This window comes from Mauremys reevesii, linkage group 6 (genome assembly GCF_016161935.1).
Source record: "Mauremys reevesii isolate NIE-2019 linkage group 6, ASM1616193v1, whole genome shotgun sequence".
NCBI classification, from domain to species: domain Eukaryota; kingdom Metazoa; phylum Chordata; order Testudines; family Geoemydidae; genus Mauremys; species Mauremys reevesii.
This window is the reverse complement of record NC_052628.1, coordinates 79229753-79247261: the sequence shown is the minus strand read 5'-3', so window position 1 is coordinate 79247261 and position 17509 is coordinate 79229753. Positions and strand designations below refer to the sequence as shown.

General features: G+C 45.3%; 2 protein-coding genes across 4 annotated transcripts in view; one reads left to right on the top strand and one right to left on the bottom strand.

Annotated features, from left to right (window-relative positions):
* Positions 1-3632, top strand: part of SYK (spleen associated tyrosine kinase) — a 94248-nt gene extending 90616 nt beyond the window's left edge. For all 3 annotated transcript variants that reach the window (XM_039544787.1, XM_039544788.1, XM_039544786.1), the window contains one exon: positions 703-3632. In XM_039544787.1, the coding sequence (XP_039400721.1) occupies positions 703-775 (73 nt within the window). In that variant the 3' untranslated portion in view covers positions 776-3632. The remainder of the gene's footprint in view (positions 1-702) is intronic.
* Positions 3633-14345: 10713 nt separating this feature from the next.
* LOC120407427 (tubulin polymerization-promoting protein family member 2-like) lies at positions 14346-16802 on the bottom strand. Its single transcript, XM_039543065.1, has 4 exons — positions 16647-16802; positions 15339-15515; positions 15011-15164; positions 14346-14620 (listed from the first exon to the last, which is right to left on the bottom strand). The coding sequence occupies exons 2-4, from the start codon at positions 15506-15508 to the stop codon at positions 14438-14440; spliced, it is 507 nt and encodes a 168-aa protein (XP_039398999.1). The 5' UTR covers positions 15509-15515; positions 16647-16802; the 3' UTR covers positions 14346-14437.
* Between the last annotated feature and the right edge of the window lie 707 nt (positions 16803-17509).

Below are 17509 nucleotides of genomic sequence, written 5' to 3'. Positions count from 1 at the left end.
GTTGTTGATCACATCAGAATCACTTCTGTCGATATTAATTGCAAAGTCTTAAACACTTAATTATGACATAATTGAATAAATATATTATGAGAGCTGATTATTATATCCGTGAAATAAATGTACTGGGGAAAATGCTAAGGACAGTGCACCTGTGCTTGAAAAGGAATTCTGTAGCCATATGAAGTAAATTGATCCATGTATAATGTAAATTTCACAAGGACATGTTCTCAGTTTAATCAGTTGCCTGAATTAATAGTGGGTAAAAGAAACACATTCTAGCCACATATCCAGGACCATTCTCAGAGATGATCAGAAGCAGCTCCAGGGCTGTGGTCATAGCTCTCATTATGAGTCAGATGGTGCACTGTATGGACTATCTTCCACACCTTACATCTGAAATAAATGAGGTAGAAGGTAAAGGGGAGAAAGTTTTATCACTTCATGCACAGGTGTATCAATGACTCTGGCTACATATAGTAATAGGTAATATATTGCATTGTCTATATGATGGGTTAGTTGATCTGGATGTACTTTAGTGTGACAATCACCATTTGGTGTTCTCTCTGGTGGTAATTCTAATAAAATAATCTTGGGAACCTTCAGCAAAGTCTGGAGCTATAAGGAGATGGAAGAGTGGTCCAAAGGCCATTCCTTTCACAGCTTTCCAATTACTGTACAGTCATATCTCTCTTCCTCTTACAGGGTTGATGAGCGACCAGGATTTTCTGCTGTTGAGCTCAGACTACGTAACTACTATTATGATATTTCACATTAACAATGTGGATACTATGGACCTTATGCGCACTTTGGTCTGCTGCAAGCCCCCTTCTGAAAATGAAAGCCAAAAGTTTTAGCTTTAGAAAACATCATGACTTCAGTTTGGTACTGCTGAAGCTCTTTATGTTGTCAAAGTTCAAAGCAAAGCCCTTTGTAATAGATGCCTTTACTTGCTTTCAGTGCAATTTCCGGCCCTTACATATCTTTTAAAAAACAGACATTGCTACACTGTGTGCAGCAAAGACAGCACAATAGATCTTTAGAATTCTACTAAATTAAGTTTGTTTTATTTTACATACAGCCTTCTTGTCTTTGGAGGGAGGGGTGTGTATTGCAAATTCTATTTTCTCTCTTTCATCACTCTTCCTCTCATGCCTATATTTGAATATAGAGCCAGCATAAAAGCCTTGCTACTAATTTTCTCACTACTGGTATTTACCCTAAAAATTGCTCAGAAGTTCCTAAGCTGAAATCCTCTCAAAGTAAAAAGCCCTACACTCCCCTGCAGTAATGCAAGTAGAGAGGAAACAGAATTTGTGAATCCCTGCCATGTGGCAAGGAAGCATCCATTCCCCTCTGAATTATCCTCTTCCCCCCTCCCCCGACCTCTTTCTATCCAGGACTCCCCAGCTTGTCTAGGGGCATAGTTATATATGCAGGAGGAGTTCTTGGGGCATACTCCATTCTAGAAAAGGGGGGTAACAATGCCTCAGTTAATGTTGCTCAGTATTAAACTTATTGTCTGTGCCTGCATTAGCTGAGAGAGCATTGGTTGGCCAATGGAAGCATTTCCTTTTCTGTCTTACCTTTGTCCTCTTCTTCCAATGTCCTTTAACAGATTCCCTATGCTGTATGCCAAACAGTCACCACCCCCTCTTTCAAATACCTCCTTTTCCACAACGCCCATCCATCCAACTTCCACAGATTCCCAGGCCAGAAGGGACCGTAGTGATCATCTAGTCAGAGCTCCAGCACAGGCCATACAACTTCCCCAAAATTCCTAGAGCATACCTTTTACAGAGATCCAGTCTTGATTTTAAAAATTGTCCGTGATTAGAGGATCCACCATGACCATTGGTAAAGTGTTCCAATGGCTAATTACTCCTGCTGTCAAAAAATGACATCGTATTTCCATTCTGAATTTGTCTATCTTTAACTTCCAGCCATTAGATTGTTTTACACCTTCCTCTGCTGGATTGAGAAGCCCATTATTAAATATTTGTTCCCTATCTAGATACTTAATCGAGTCACCTCTTAACCTTCTCTTTGTTAAACTAAATAGATTGAGCTAGAAGGCATATTTTCTATCCTTAAATCAGTCTCATGGCTCTTCTCTGAACCCTCTTCAATTTATCAATATCCTCCTTGAATTGTAGGTACCAGCATTCTTAATATTTTATAACAAAATTGCATAAAAAGGGAACTCAAAAGACATTTGAAGTGCAACCAGTTTTTCACTTCTCACTCTGCAGGAATCAGAGCATCCCCACCCCCAATCCCTTTATCCCAAGGGATGCATCTGCCTCAGTTTCATTACCTTTGCCCTTCCCATAATGTTAGTGTGTGTGTTACCATTATAGCTTTCATCTTGCATTAGATTGTAAACCCTTCAGGAAGAAGTCCTTGTCCTTCCGTTCATTTGCAATGCCCCAAACTATCTCTGGCACTGTATAAAGATGATAAATCATAGAGTTCCCTTCATTGTTCCCTATTATATACTTTTCTCCAGTCTCATTTTAAATATTCCAAATTTATCCTGATATGTAGCCTAAGTTTTCGTTACATTTCTTAATTACAGCCCCATACTCCAATATTAATTTTGAGCCCTGTATTCAATCCTAAATAATTCTTGGTGTTTACACCTTCCAAATATATGTAGACTATTCTTATAAGATAACTAGTTCCCAAAATTAATTTATTGGCTTGCACATAAATTGATACACATTTTATTTTTACAGGAAATATGGGTATGTAAAGGTACTGAAGAATAATGTTTAAGGCTTGATATATTTATTTTTATGTCTTTTCAGAACATATGTATTTTACCATAAAATTAACTGGGTATTTTAAAATTTAGTTTAGATAGTATTTTTGTCCTTTGAAAAAGAAATTAGTTAAACGGTGCCAATGTTTCAAACATAGAAGAGGGTTATAGAAGTTTGGTTTCCATTGTGACACATTTGTAGGTCCTGTAGATGTAATGTAAGAAAATTTGTTTCTTTTTACTAAATTAAGGATAAATGGCCTACATTTTCAAAAGTGACTAGTTATTTTTCAATGCCTTAGTTTTGAGGTGTCCAATGGAAGACATTGTAAAGGTTCCTGATATTTAAAGACACTCAAAACCATGAGTTGCTTTTGAAAATGAAGGCCATTTATCTTTATCCAAGTGGGAACAATATGTAAATTGGTTGGTTTGAAAAGCTAGATATCTCAGCATCTGTTTGTCTGCATGGCCACATTGTCCAGAAGTTGCCGCTGTTTGATTTTTGAGCACTCACTTTTGCACAGTAAATTTAGAATCTCCATGTGCGGTAATCCACCTGTTCATGTAAATTGGATGTAAATCAAAAACAAGTGAGATTTAAGTATAAATCCCATCACCAAGCAAGTGCTATAATTCCACATGCTCTTGGTCCTTCTGAGAGCATGGCCTAATGTGACAAAGTTGGGGAGGACCAACCTCCTCCAATTTCTTTTTTAAAACATTTTTAAAAGTGAAGAAAGATCCTGATTAGTAGTATTTTATAGTTTTTTAGCTTTGCTATAAAAGCCTACAGTGTATGAATACAAAGTTTTGTGACCTAAATGAATATATTATTAAACTGAAATTAAAGGTATTCTTTTGTAAAAGGTTTGGTTGTAATAAGAATCCTTTTTTAAAATATATTTGACTGTGATAGAAAACAGGTAATAATAAAAATAATTATAACCATTACTGATACAAGGTAGAGAATATGTGTTTGTCAAATTACTGTGATTGTTTATTTTGAGCCAGATTGTGATTCCCTTAGTCAGGCCTGGTCTACACCTGCACCCTGAGAGACATAATTAGGTCAACCTAACCCCCACTGTACATGCTGATAGGTTACTGGAGGAATTATTCCTTGCACTTAGTTACCACCTCTCAGAGAGGTGTATTTATTACATTGATGGAAAAGTATAATCTCTAAGATTGATTTATGTAAAGCATTCGATATCATGTCAGTGACCATCTGTTTTAATCACTTACATCTTTGTACTTAGTTGTACTCTGCTCCCACTCACTCATCCCTCTTTATTGCTTACTTAAAGAAACTGAAAAGAACCAGTGTGTAGATAAACTCTAAATATACCGAGGAAATATACCAAGCGAAGATTTTTTTTAAAACTAAGAACCAAAAATAATACCCATAAATTTCATCAACTAAAATAATTACAGCTAGAACTGGTAACAGGTGCAGACTAAACATCTGAAACTGTCTCTCTTTATTTTTAAATGTTCAATAATAATATTCCTCAATCCATTAGTCACTTAGAATTGTGCTGATCCAGCTGTAAGAAACACATCTTGCCAGCAGATGGCAGTGATTGAATAGATTTAATCTTTTTAATTCTCTCTTATTCTCTAAATACTTTACCTTTTATTTTCTGTAACTACCTTTAATTTAATTTGCATTTTCACTTTGATTATATATTTAGAAAAAAGTAAGTTAATTAAATAAATCCATCACTTCCCCTACCATTCAAGTGCAGCCAACTCTGGGATAAAACATGACCGTTGTTGAAGAGCACACAGTAACACACTGTACACGTTAGGGCAAGAGGAAAAGAATATTGTAACTACTAAGTGAATGAGAGTGGAAATCTTAGGCTTGCTGTATGTAACTTCCTGCAATAAATTTTGTCCAGGAAAATGCACCTCTAATTCTTGCAAAAAGTATCCTGGGCTATTTTAATGACCATAGCGAAGGAAAGCATCTCAGGGAGTACAGCTAGCCTTCAGAGCTTGAGTACTAACTCAGAGGGATGCATGCCACCTATCAAATCAATACCTCCCTGCCTGGAGCATCCAGTCATTCCATGGAAGTCTCCCATCCCATCGAAGCACTATTTGAATGTTGCTTCGCTCATGAATTTTAACAAAACTGGCATGTCAGTCTCGGGTAGCGTAGCTTACCTCTAGAAACATAAATGAAAGTAACGATAGAATGTTATTTAATACCAATTTAGCATAGCTATCTCAGGTTAGGGTAACAGTTATAGCAATCACCCACATTTCCCCTGAGCCTTAGCCCTACCTATTAGTTGAGGTGAATAGCAGCTAGATACCTTAACATACACAGAAATATTCACTGAGCCTAGTCATTGCCTTTTTGAATGACTGAGAGATTCACCTTTTCCTTCAGTCACCTCAGCTTTTCCACAGAGTACCACACCTTGATGGACCATCACACTCATAGCTCTCATTTCCGTGAACTCCTTTACAGCCAGCAGGTATAAATATACAGATACCAAAGACTGCCCATCATATTAAATGCTTTACATTGCCATACAAGTAACCGGCTTCAGTGACAGTTTGTCCCTGCAAGAGAGAGAATGGGCGCAGGACTCTATCTGCCTGGCACCTCTGCACAAAGATTAGCCACATTCACTCTCCTTGAACATCCCTCTGGGCCAGAGGAATGCCCTGAGGGAGAGGATGCAGCACTAGCCTCCCAGTGCTTCTGCCCAGTGCCAGATGCTGGGGAAGAGGCATGGAAGAGGTGTTGCAATGGCTGCCTTCCCCTTTTCAAAACAAAGGTTCAAAAGCACAGCAAGTCATTTGGCACACAGACAAAAACTACAATATTAGGAGTGCAGTTGCTTCTTTGAATCCATATTTACATGTTTATTTTGAAGACATGACTGCACTACTGTGAGTGAACATAAATGGTTTTCTTTTCCACATTTGGAATAAAATATTGCTGGTTTGTGCAATATTCCTTCTCAGTTTTATCAATGCCACCAGGATGCAGGGCAGTTCTAGCAAACCCATTTGTTGTGCTCCTCTTGCAGGCTCTGCAGAGACAAGCCAGAAACACTATGCAGCCTACAAAACAATGGCTATTGTGTTTTGATTTTTTTATTTCTTGGAGAAGCAAGAAAGTGAGGGGTAGGAATGGGTTTATGAGCAAGAGCGATGAATTACAGAAACAGAGCATTTAAGCTTTCCCTTATTCCCTTGCAGATTATAACAACTGTAAAACAGGGCATGTGTGGGTCAGAGCTGAGAGTGCCAAACTCAGGGTGGACTGATAAAACAGGCCAGTCACACCCCCAAAGCAGGTGGCTTATTCTATAATTAGCTTTACCAAACCAGTAACAACATGAGCTTCTATAGCACAACACTGGTTAACATGAAGCCAAAACACAGTCCCCTTAGGCAATCCAGTCGTTATCACCACCAAGACACCTGGTCTTTATGATGAAAGGTTACTGAAAAACAGATTCCTCATCTATAAAGTTCTTCCAATCCCAGAGGATCAGACACTTTCCCAGGTCAAGATATAACTCAGATCTTACCCCAAAACTATGCTTGTATCCAAATCCTTTAGCACCTAAAAACTAAAGGTTTAATAATATAAAAAGAAAAGAAGAGAGTTATTAAATGGTTAAGGAGTCACATACATTACCATTTGATTTTCAGAGTTTGCAGGTCAGGATAATATATCTGATGTAAAATCTTCTAACTTTTTATAGTGCTTCCTGTCTTACCCGAGTACTTAATTGGGTTTTCAGATCCCAGTTCTACTTTATTACTCCACTCCTTCATGTCTGAGTAGGTAGGTACATGCCTTGTTTGCTGGATATCAGAGAGGGGTTCTGCACACTGCAATACACAGCTACTGTATGACACTTGGCAAAGTAATTGTAAAAACCCAGGCCAAACAAGATATTGTGTATTGCATGGCTGCTCCTGTCTTTTTAGAATGCTAGTACAGCCCCTTTTTCTTTATACATTCAATTGTAGGCTCTACTCATGCTGTGCTATTGCAGAACCCTGTGTGGCTCAGGTACTATTTTTAAATTCTTCAATAGACTGTGACTCTGTCCATCCACTCACAGAAAGTGAAAGGGTTTAGACACTATGGATTGTAAGTCTGGCATTCTTGACGCATTCATAGATTTTTGCATATATTGAGCGAGTAGAACAAGTACTGATTCTTCTTAGTGATACAGTACTGCACAATTTAGGTTAAAGGATGAAGTATTGAGTAAATCATGCCTCAGAAAGTCACCCTCAATTGTCTGATTGTATCCATTTTAATGCAAAACAGAACTTGCAGTACACACAAACACAAGTACAAAGCGCACAATTTGTTCCCAAAGCTCCCACAGCTGCTTCTGTGCCAGCTTTTTTTTTTAACCCCTCTTGTATTTGTTTACATAACTTTATAACAGGAAATTATTGTGCAATTCTTTTTAGTTACATCCAAACTGTTCCTTTAAAAAATCTGACTATTTTATTCCTATATATTAAATTCCTAGCTGTTCAGTTTGTTCAGCAGATACTTTGTTATAGTATATACTGTATACAATGCATACAGGCTGTAAAGTAATCCTGAAATCAAGCCTCTGATTTATATTTCTGGAAATCTAATAGCTGATCTGAACTCTATCTGTTACGTACTTGCTGTGTTCAGCAGAACTGGGGGGAAAGTTAAATGTTTTCTATGGGAGTCAAAATGTGTAGTTTTCTTCTGCTTTGAGACAAAAGAAGATGTCGTTTCTTATGATCAGCTTTTTTATTCACAAGTTTATTTCAGGGCCTTGAGGGCCATTGCCACTGTAAACCGAGACAAAAAGAGACATTTTCTGTGACGTGTGGAAGAAAGAATGAAATCTTAGTTACCAACAATACTATATGAAGATTATTCCCAGAATGTTGCTGTTGGGTTTTTTTGGGGGTGGGGAGGGGTTCTGCAAGAGCAGAGTTTTTGCATGGCCATCTTTTAAGAAATCCAGACGAGCTGGAACACCTGGGGTTCTAGTGTTGCTCTTTTCCCTGGGCGTTAGTAGAATTTTGTCCAAATGGTTTTACCAGTCCAGCTGGTAAAAGGTCTGTGTGATGCTAGAAGAGTCTCTATCACTTTGGAAGAGTGATAGTTCACAGGCAGGGCGCAATTATGCCAGAGCTCCCCTCTGTAGTTCCTGAAAGGATCTCCTCACAGACAAGGCTCCTCTCAGGCTATGTCTATACTACCCGCCTGGGTCGGCGGGTAGCGTTCGACTTCTCAGAGTTCGATATATCGCGTCTCATCTAGACGCGATATATCGAACTCCGAACGCGCTCCCGTCGACTCCGGAACTCCACCACCGTGAATGGCGGTGGCGGAGTCGACGGGGGAGCCGTGCACTTCGATCCCGCGGCGTCTGGACGGGTGAGTAGTTCGAACTAGACCAGGCCTTAGTCTTCGGCGTGGTCTGCTCCACCACAATGGGAGAGGAGAGCACAAACTAAGGCCTGGTCTACACTGCAGGGGGGGTGGTCGAACTAAGGTACGCAAGTTCAGCTACGCGAATAGCGTAGCTGAACTCGAACTACCTTAGTTTGAACTACTCACCCGTCCAGACGCCGCGGGATCGAAGTCCGCGGCTCCCCCGTCGACTCCGCCACCCCCGTTCGCGGTGGAGTTCCGGAGTCGACGGGAGCGCGTTCGGAGTTCAATGAACTATACTACCGGGCGGGTAGTATAGACATAGCCTGAGAGGTTGTTTGTCAAGGCCCCCATGCACAGAACACACTGCTGGAGTGGCAGGACAGCGTACTCACACACAGTTCTCTGCTTGTGTCTGAGGCGGGGGTTGAGGCCTCTCTCCTCCTGGATGGCTCTCAGCCCATTGAAAGAAAGGGAGCTCTGGGCTGCAAAGGAAGGAGGCCTCAGCCTTCCCAGCGAGCACTGAGGGCATGCCCTATGGGGATGGCTCCTACCATTACCACCCAGAATGGAGCAATGGTGTCCTGCAGCCTCTGAGTCACATTGACTCCCAAACACTAAGTACAATATCAGGCAAGCAGAGCTGTTTTGGGAAGCAAATAAGAGTGCCAACAAGGAGGAATAAGTAGCTATGAAATATACCGGTTGCAGTTGCCTGCTGCCTGTATAAATAAAACACGACTTTGCCCTGGGAAACAGAGTGACAAGAGAATGTTCTATGATTGGTTCCTCTGGTGCAATAGCTGTTTTGGATAATGTCCTCTTCTCTCTTAATGTACATGTACTTTGCTTGCAGTATTGTACAGGACATAACGTACTAAAACAAGCAGCAGTGAGGACAGATGCTGTGTGTTGACTATTCAGAGTTCTGCCATAAAATGCAAGGATGAGGCTTGTATTTTCCTCCATATGTTCTTAGTTTATTTCCCCTACTATTTTGAAATATTGTTCGTGTTTCTTGCTTCTCCAAGAAAAATATGTGGGTCTGCTCCTCTTTGCACTCAGGGATCTCAAAGCACTTTACAACAATATAGTAACTAACCTTAACTACATAGGTTAGGATTATATTAAATAGTTAATGGTTCTACAGTGGCTGAAAATGTAACTGATAAATATTTAATATATTTAAACATATACAGTATTTAAAATTCATATTCTATTTACAAACAAATACTATGTAAAGATGGAATTAAGGGTGAGCGTGTATAAATTATAAGCTCTTTGGGTAGGGGCTCATTTTTGTTCTGTTTGTAAAGCGTCCAGCACAATGAGGTCCTGTGACTAGGGGTGCTACAGTAATACAAATAAATAATAATATAGGCAATTATTCCCAAACCAAACATCAAAAACCTGTGAAGTTCTGAGTTAAGCTTTGACATTAAACGATATATCCAAATGTGTTAAGGTATGGAAACATAGTGGAATAGAGGGCAGAGTACAATGACAATCCCAGGGGAAATCCTCCCCTCAAACCCTTCAGGCCCCCCACTGCCTCCCTAAGTGAAGTTTTTACCCCCTCTCCTCACATCCAGGGCACCTTCTCCCAGTTTAGGAGGGGAAGTCATATGAGGATAGAGTCAACGGTCATGCCAGAGGGTGAATGTGGGTAATGAAGGAGGATATTCAAGGAAGGTTGGTACATGCTGTATCTCATGCCCTAGCTGAAGTATTTGAAACCTCCAGAGCTGCCTGCAGCGAGGGACAGGAAAAAATGGCAATAAGCCTCCTTTGTACGCTGGTCATGCCTTGTCTCACCAGCCGGGTTGTGAAGGGGCACTATGTAGCTGGGCATGCCACCATACCCTGGCTGTGCCCTGTCACCACAAGGGGGCACTGTGAAGCTGCAGCTGCCACCCTCATTACCTTGGCTGTGCTCAGTCTGTCAAACCTCATACCAGGGAGCACTGTGCTGCATGTGTTACTCCCCTCCCTACCCACTCGTGTTGCTTCTCCTGAGACAGACGCTAGAGGCTGCTGTGATTCCTTGGCTGCATCACTTCATACCCTGGTCATCCCTGCCTTTCTAGATTACTACTAGGGGGTTCTGTGTTGCTGGGGCAGCTGCTCTTCATAGCCCAGCTGTGATTTGGCTCTCCCTCATAGACAGTGGGTAGCATAGGCAGGGGAAGGCTGTGCCTCCCCAAACAGCCTGGTGTGGCTCCACTCACACTCTGACCCGCCCCCATGCTCCCTCCTGCCTGCTTCAGTTCCCTTCCTGCTCTTCTGTGGCTGAGACTGGGGCCTGTGCACACAAGGCCCAGGGCTGGGTGCATGCTGCCCATCCAGCACTCTGGAGTTGAGGGTGCTCGCACCACGCCACCTGGTCACGTGTTCTGGACTCCAGCAGGGGAGGGGCCTTGCACGGAGGCAGAGGGGCCTGGGGCTAGCCTCCCCCAATGGCGCATTCACCATCCGCCCATACGCTCCCTTCTTGTTCTATGGCACTGGTTCTCAAACTGTGGCTCAGGACCCAAAGCGGGGCACAACCATGTTTGAATGGAGTCACCAAGGGTGGGTGGGGCTCAGGTTATAGGCCCCTGTGTGAGACTGAAGTCCTTGGTCTTTGGCTCTCCCACACCCCCTGCTCAGGGCCACAGGACTTGGGAGGGCTCAGTCTCCCCCTACTGGGGGTCATGTAGTAATTTTTGTTGTCAGAAGGGGGTTGTGATGCACTGAAGTTTGAGAACTCTTGTTCTACGGCGTGCGTAACTATGTGTAGGGAAGGAATGCATTCATAATCTAAATAGACACGATAGACTAAGGGCCAGTTTTTCTGCTCAATTACTGATGTGTAAACTTGGAGTCACTCCACGAACGTGAGTCGCGTTACTCCACATTTACACTGGCATTACTGAGCTTGGATTTGGTCTATTGGGTGGGAGAAAATAAGATTAGTCCAATTTTATACATGGGGAAACTGAGGCAGAAAGCTGAAGTGATTTGCTTGCAGTCATACTGGAAGTGTGTGGCAGAACAGCTAAAGGCGTCCTGACTTATCCTCTTGGTTATCATATAAGAGCCCACTCCCCATAAACAGCTGAGTCCTAACTCCTGGCTTCCCGCCTGTTCTAACCACTAAATCACACCAAAGGATGGAATCAAGACTACCCCTCCATGTTTCATAAGCCCTATATTGCTAATCATCTGAAAAACTCAGCCATAGCTGCACTCCCCTCTCTTTCCCCTTAGACCAGAACCCAGCTGTATTGACAACCCAACTCAGCAGCTCCTCCCATTGGCTTTCTGCCACTCTCTGCAGCACTCTAGAGCTGGCTGCATTCCTGTTCCCTCCATACCTAGTGGGAGCTTTGATAAACATATGCCTGAAATTAGAGCTGAGGCGTCCACCAGACAGCAGCCAAAAACAGCATAGTGTCAGGAACCTGCATTAAGCTGGCCTAGACCTGTTCATGTTTGGGTGGGACACCTCCAATCCCACATCCAGGTATTTACCAGCTGTCCTGCCCCCGGCAATCCTAGATTTGGGAGTAGGGTTGCCCACTTTCTAACTGCAGAAACCCGAACACCCTTGCCCTGCCCCTTGTCCCAAGGTCCCACCCATTCTGCAAGGCCCTGCCCCGGATCACACAATTCCCCCTCCCTCCATTGCTTGTTCTCACTCCACCACCACCACCACCACCACCACCCCCCCCGCCGCTCACTTTCACCAGGCTGGGGCAGGGGGAGGTGAGGGCTCTGACTGAGGGTGCGGACTCTGGGGATGAGGGGTTTGGGGCCTTGGGGGGGGTCTGGGCTGGGGCTAAGGGGTTTGGAGTGTGGGAGGAGATAAGGGTGCCAGCTGGGGGTGCAGGTTCTGGGGTGGGGCTAGGGATGAGGGGTTTGGGGTGCAGGAGGGGGCTCCAGGATGGGAGGGGGGTTTTGGCTAGGGCAGGGGTATGGGGTATAGGCTGTGGATGGCTCTGGCTGGGGTGGCTTAGGGGGAGCCCTTAAATAGCAGCCACACCAGCACTGCCCTGGCATTGCCCAGAGCTCAGCAGCTGCACTCTCTGCCATGAATCCTGGACACACGGCTTGGCCAGTGCACCAAGGACAAAAGTTTATCCTGTTCTCTGGAATGTGGTGGGGGGGAGGGGAAGAGGGAGCAAATTCCCGACAAGTGCCACACACACATAGCCCACTGCTGCCCCTGGCTTGCTGCATCCCCTAGTATAGCCCAAATCACAGCAGCTCTAGGGAGAACGCTGCTGCAGGTCCCCTCCTCAGCCCTCCCCCCCCATTTGCAGTGATCCCCAGCCCCTCTCCTTTGTCCCCCCAGTCTGGCCACTCATTGGGATCACCACACCCAACTGCTGCCTGACTCTGCTTGGAGTCATTCGCAGGGAGAGCAGTCCAACTTTACCCCCATGCTTCTGCGCAGCCCATTGGGGAGGAGACTGACAAGTCCACAGCCCCTTAGCTGCTGGTTGCATGGTCCCGAGACAAGCCCGGAGCAGCAGCCCCCCAGGAGCAGGCTACGGGACAGCCACTGGCAGCTCATCCTGGCCTCCTACCCTCGCACCAGCTTCATGTAATCTGTGGGGAGCTGGGCTGGCTCCTCTTTCTGCTCCTGCTGGCCGCGGAGTATTCATCGCAGCAGGGAGGGGGCCACCATGGCAGCTGCAGTCTTTCCAAGCCCCTCCGCTGGGATCCACCCCCTGCCCACCAGGGCTCACACCGCTCCTGAGCTCCACAGAGAGAGCTGCTGCAGGCCCCCACTTCACCCCCCCACCCCCACCCCCAATCAGACTTTTAACAGCCTGGGCAGCAGTGCTGACTGGAGCTGCCAGGGTCCCTTTTTGATCAGACACCAGGAACCCCTATTGGGGAGTCAAACACACAAACTATTCCTGAGGGAATTCTGTGCCAAAAAAAAATAAAAATTCTGCACACAATATTTTTAAATTCTGCACATTTTATTTGTCCATAAATAAATGTGGAGGCTCCAGCATTGCAGTGGGGTGAGAGAGCATCTCATAGCTGCCCCCAATACAAAGTTGGTGGTGAGGCTGCACCCAACGCTGATAAAGCACAAGGGCCAGGCCTGTCCTAGAAACACCCCAGGGCCCTGCCCCTCCATGCCAGGTGCACCAAGATAGCAAGTAAAAGGAACAGAGTCTCATATGCACACCCAGCCCTGGCCCTTGATCCAGGTGTAGGCAGGCAGGCTCAGCCCGGATCCAAGTGTAATGAGGCTTAGTGTGAGGGAAGCCAGATGAGAGGGTTCTTTGTGGGGAAATCTGGATGTGAGTTGCCTGGAGGGAGTCTGTTGTGGGGGGGGGGCGGGTCCAGATGCACATGGGCTGTTGGGCAGTTCCAGGTGCAGGGGGATAGGACTCTGTAGCAAGGTCCAGGTGAAGGTGGTTGGGGCTCAGTGGGGGTGGGGAGTCTGGATTTAGGGAAGATAGGGCTCAGCAGGGGTGGGGCTGGATGTGGGGGCTTAGTGGGGAGCCAGGTGCAAGGGAGGCTCATTGGGGTGGGGGGGGAATCAAGTGCAGGGTGCTCAGTGGCGGGGGGGGTCTGGGTGCAGGGGTGGGCTCCGGATGCAGGGGATGAGGCTCAGCAGGGTGGGGGGTTTGGGTGTAGAGGGGCTCAGTGGGGAGGATGTGGGTATGGGCTGGATGCATGGGGGTTGGACAGATGGGGGAGCAGCTCCCTGTACAGTGACCTCTCCCCCATGGCTGAGGAACGATGTGGGGCAGACAGTGGAGGGGAGGGTGCAGAGCTTTCTGCAGCCGGGGGAGGTTTCTGGGGGTAGATCTGACCCAGCCCCAGCCCAGCTGCCCTGTGAAGGGAAGAGGAAGTCCCATCCTCCCCCAACCCAGCCGGAACTAGCAGCTGAGCTCAGCACAGGGTAGGAGCCTTCAGCCAGGTCATCCCCAACTTCCCCCACCCCCACAGTAATTTATCTCTCTGCCCATTGTTCCGGGTGCCCAAACGGACACACCTGTGGTGCTGGGGAGGGGCACATGACTACTCAAGACTTCCCTTTGCTTCCTTGTGAGAAGTCATTTTTTCTGCAGAGACGCAAAGACATCTGTAGGGGACATGAATTCTGCGTGCATGGAGTGGCGCAGTATTCCCCCAGAAATAACACACACACAAAGAAGCCAAGGTGCAATGAGCATGAGATGTTTAATGGCCACCCTCCTAGGTTACAGGAGAGGACAGGGTGTAGGGCTCCCTAAGGTGCAGTGCCAGCTCTAGTGTGTCTTGTCATAGGTGCCAGCTCCCTTGTAGGCCCCAACATAGCCACTGCCATCGGTTACGTCTTCACGGCCAGCTATCCCTTTTCCCTTGCCGCTCTCATCAAACCGTTCCTTGTGGGAACCTGTGTATTTGCTGGTGTCTGTCAGTCTATCAACCCCACCAGCTGTGGTGGTTTTCTGTAAGAGACGGGGCCCAGCAAAAGTCAACAGAATTGAGGGTGGAGTTCACAATAGTTTCAGGTCTATCCCAAAGGGTGGGGACCTGTGTGGGGGTTGTACTGGGCTCATTCCTGCCTCAGGGGGATATAATATCTCCATGAAGTTCATATTAGGTTAGTTCCTGCCCTGAGTGGGGTGTTTTCTCACTATGGTGGGATGACTCACATTATGCTCATTCTTTCCCTGAGTGAAGTGGGATCTTGGGCAGGTGGAAGGGAAGAAGAGTCCTCATAACGAGTTCATTCCTGCCCCAACTGGGGTCTTTACAGATGGCAGGGAGCTCTGGTGCTGGGGTAGGGAAGTGAGGGGTGCCGGGTTTGGGACACCTTAGGGAGAGCTGGTACTCACCGTTACACCCACGTTGGCTGGTTCCTTGCCCTCCATCAGTGCATACACAGCCTGCAGGGCCTCCTCAGGAGACTTGCCCTTGAACCGCTTGCCACACAGCTCCTTCATGGCCTGCTGGAACTCAGCAAAGTTGATGGTGCGAGCGCCTTTGGTCCTGCAGTGAGAGGGGAACAGACATGGGAAGTTACTGCAGCTCCCTGACCCAGTGGTGGCAGCAGAAAGTCCAGAACATCCCCACTGCATTCACACTGGGGAACCAGCTCTTCTCCCCTCTTTGTTTTCCCCTCCCTTATCTGTTGCTCCCGTCTCTTCTCCATTGCCCACGCACTTGACTTTGTTGAACACAATATCGACATCGGTGCTGGTCACAGCCTTCCCGTCCATCACACCACAATCCTTCAACATCTTGGAGAAGTTCTTGCCCGTCATATCATTGCCAGTGGCAGCCGTGTCACCGTACGTGGCAAATTTACGGAAGGCTTTCTCCAACTCTGACATCCTCGGGCTAAGGAAAGAGGGCGACTGTTAGGATGGGCCTCCCCACCAAGACATCACCACTACAACCCCTTCACCCTGAGATTATGTTGTTGGGGGTCATAATGATATTAGCACAAATACAACTGGAATTTAGGAGTGGGGTGTCTGAAGAGAGATGAGAAATGGGTGGGGGATTTCGGGAGAGGGTGTATGTCAGTCTTATTCTATTAAAATGTATAGATATTGGGCACCTAAATCCTCTGGACAGCTTTGGAAACCAAATCCATAGTCAGAGCTCCAGCATCACACAAACCTTGGGATTCCACCCAACAATTCCTGCATGGTCTGCTTTCTCCACCCCCTCCAGTGAATGACATTGGGAGGTCAGACTATAGCTACCTATTTAGGCCCCTATTACCATAGTATCTGAGACTCACACATCCCTGAATTTAGCCTCTGAGGGAGGGAATTATTCCCATTTTATAGATGGGGAACTAAGGGATGGAGAAATGAAGTCTGAGATTTTGAAAGCTGTCTAAGCAATTAGGACATCCAATTCCCATTAAAATTAAATGGAGACTGGTTTTCAAATCCCCTTAGGCAGATCTGAAAATCCTAGTTTAAGTTTTTGGCTGAACTTAGAATGAAACCCAAATAAATCAAACTCTCCCTCTCACTAACTCCCCAGATATAGCTCTTTAGCCTCTTCTGACCCTTTGTCATATTCCATTAATTGTCAGTTGATTCAGACTCAGGACTATCATATTTAGGCTTGAGAGAGAAAGTGTATGAACCATGCCAGGATTTTCAAAGCAGTACAAGGGAGTTGGGCAAACCGATTCTGTTGATTTTTAAAGGTATTTGAGTGTCTAATCCCCTTAGGCTTCTTGGAAATTTCCATCATGTCCTATTGACACCCACGTCCCTTCACCCACTGGTTCTGTCCTTCAAGTTTCTTCAGAGCTGATAGGGTTTTTAAAGTACTCCCAATGTTTCTGGAACTCTAAAGGAAGAACCAGCTTGCTCACCTGGGTAAATCCAGAGGCACTCATCTGAAATCCCAATGTAGTGTCTCTGGATTTAGTCCAGGGGATTACTAAAATCAGAATCGATCCCTTTCCCCTCTAATATTGACTCCTTATCCAGAGGCTGGGCTAACCTGTGTGGGCAGATATTCCTGGCCGTTTGTCTGCTTGTTGCGTGTTTCTCCTGGGAGGAGGTCAAATACTTTAAGCTCAGAGCACCAAAGACTGGGGATTCAGGCTGAGCCACCTATTGTAACCTCATCGGTTGCTTGTGATGTCATCACTTGCCCCACCCACCTGAGCGCTGACATCAGTGTCACAGGGAGAAAGCTAAAAGCAGTGATGGTATCTGGGGAGTTGGGTTGAAGGGTGTGAAATTTTTATACCCTACTACACATTATTTTACAACATTATTTGGGGAAAAATAAGGAAACGGATTCCCCACCCAGGAGCATCCCCTAATGCCAAAACACTTGGAATGAAAACGTGGCTCCACTGAAGTCAACAGAAAAACTCCCATTGTCTTCAGTGGAGCCAGGATGTCCCCCTCGCACACTTTGTCTTCTAATCTCAAAACCACCATAACTGAAGCTCCTCTGTATGTTTAGGAATATCACTGCTCTTCACAGCCCAAACAGTTGGTAGAAATCAATCAAAAGGTGATTTTCCTTGCGTTTCTGGCTCCAGCACTTACTGTCCTAGAAAAAGTTGGATGAATTTCCAGAACTGCAACTTTGTAGAATAAAGCAGCTCTCTGAGCTGAAAGACTAAAAACAAGAGACAGATTTTTGCCCTTCTGAAGTCACATGGACATATGACTCATTTCGCACATCTATGCATGTGTTTTATTCCTACTAATGTTAATGGAAATCATCGGTGTGTAACAAAAGGAGAATCAATCCATTAAAGTTTATTCTACTCTGAAAAGGGAATTTATATTAAAACTGTGAAAATAATTTTTTTGGTTCATTGGCAATTTTGAAAAGTAAACAAAAAA

Bases quoted from the DNA above. Each gene is read 5' to 3' on its own strand.
- LOC120407427 (XM_039543065.1), bottom strand. From the start codon at position 15,508: ATGTCAGAGTTGGAGAAAGCCTTCCGTAAATTTGCCACGTACGGTGAC. The intron at 15,165-15,338 runs GTGCGTGGGCAA...CTCTCACTGCAG, and splicing joins ATTGTGTTCAACAAAGTCAA to GACCAAAGGCGCTCGCACCA. The intron at 14,621-15,010 runs GTGAGTACCAGC...CGTCTCTTACAG, and splicing joins CAGCCAACGTGGGTGTAACG to AAAACCACCACAGCTGGTGG.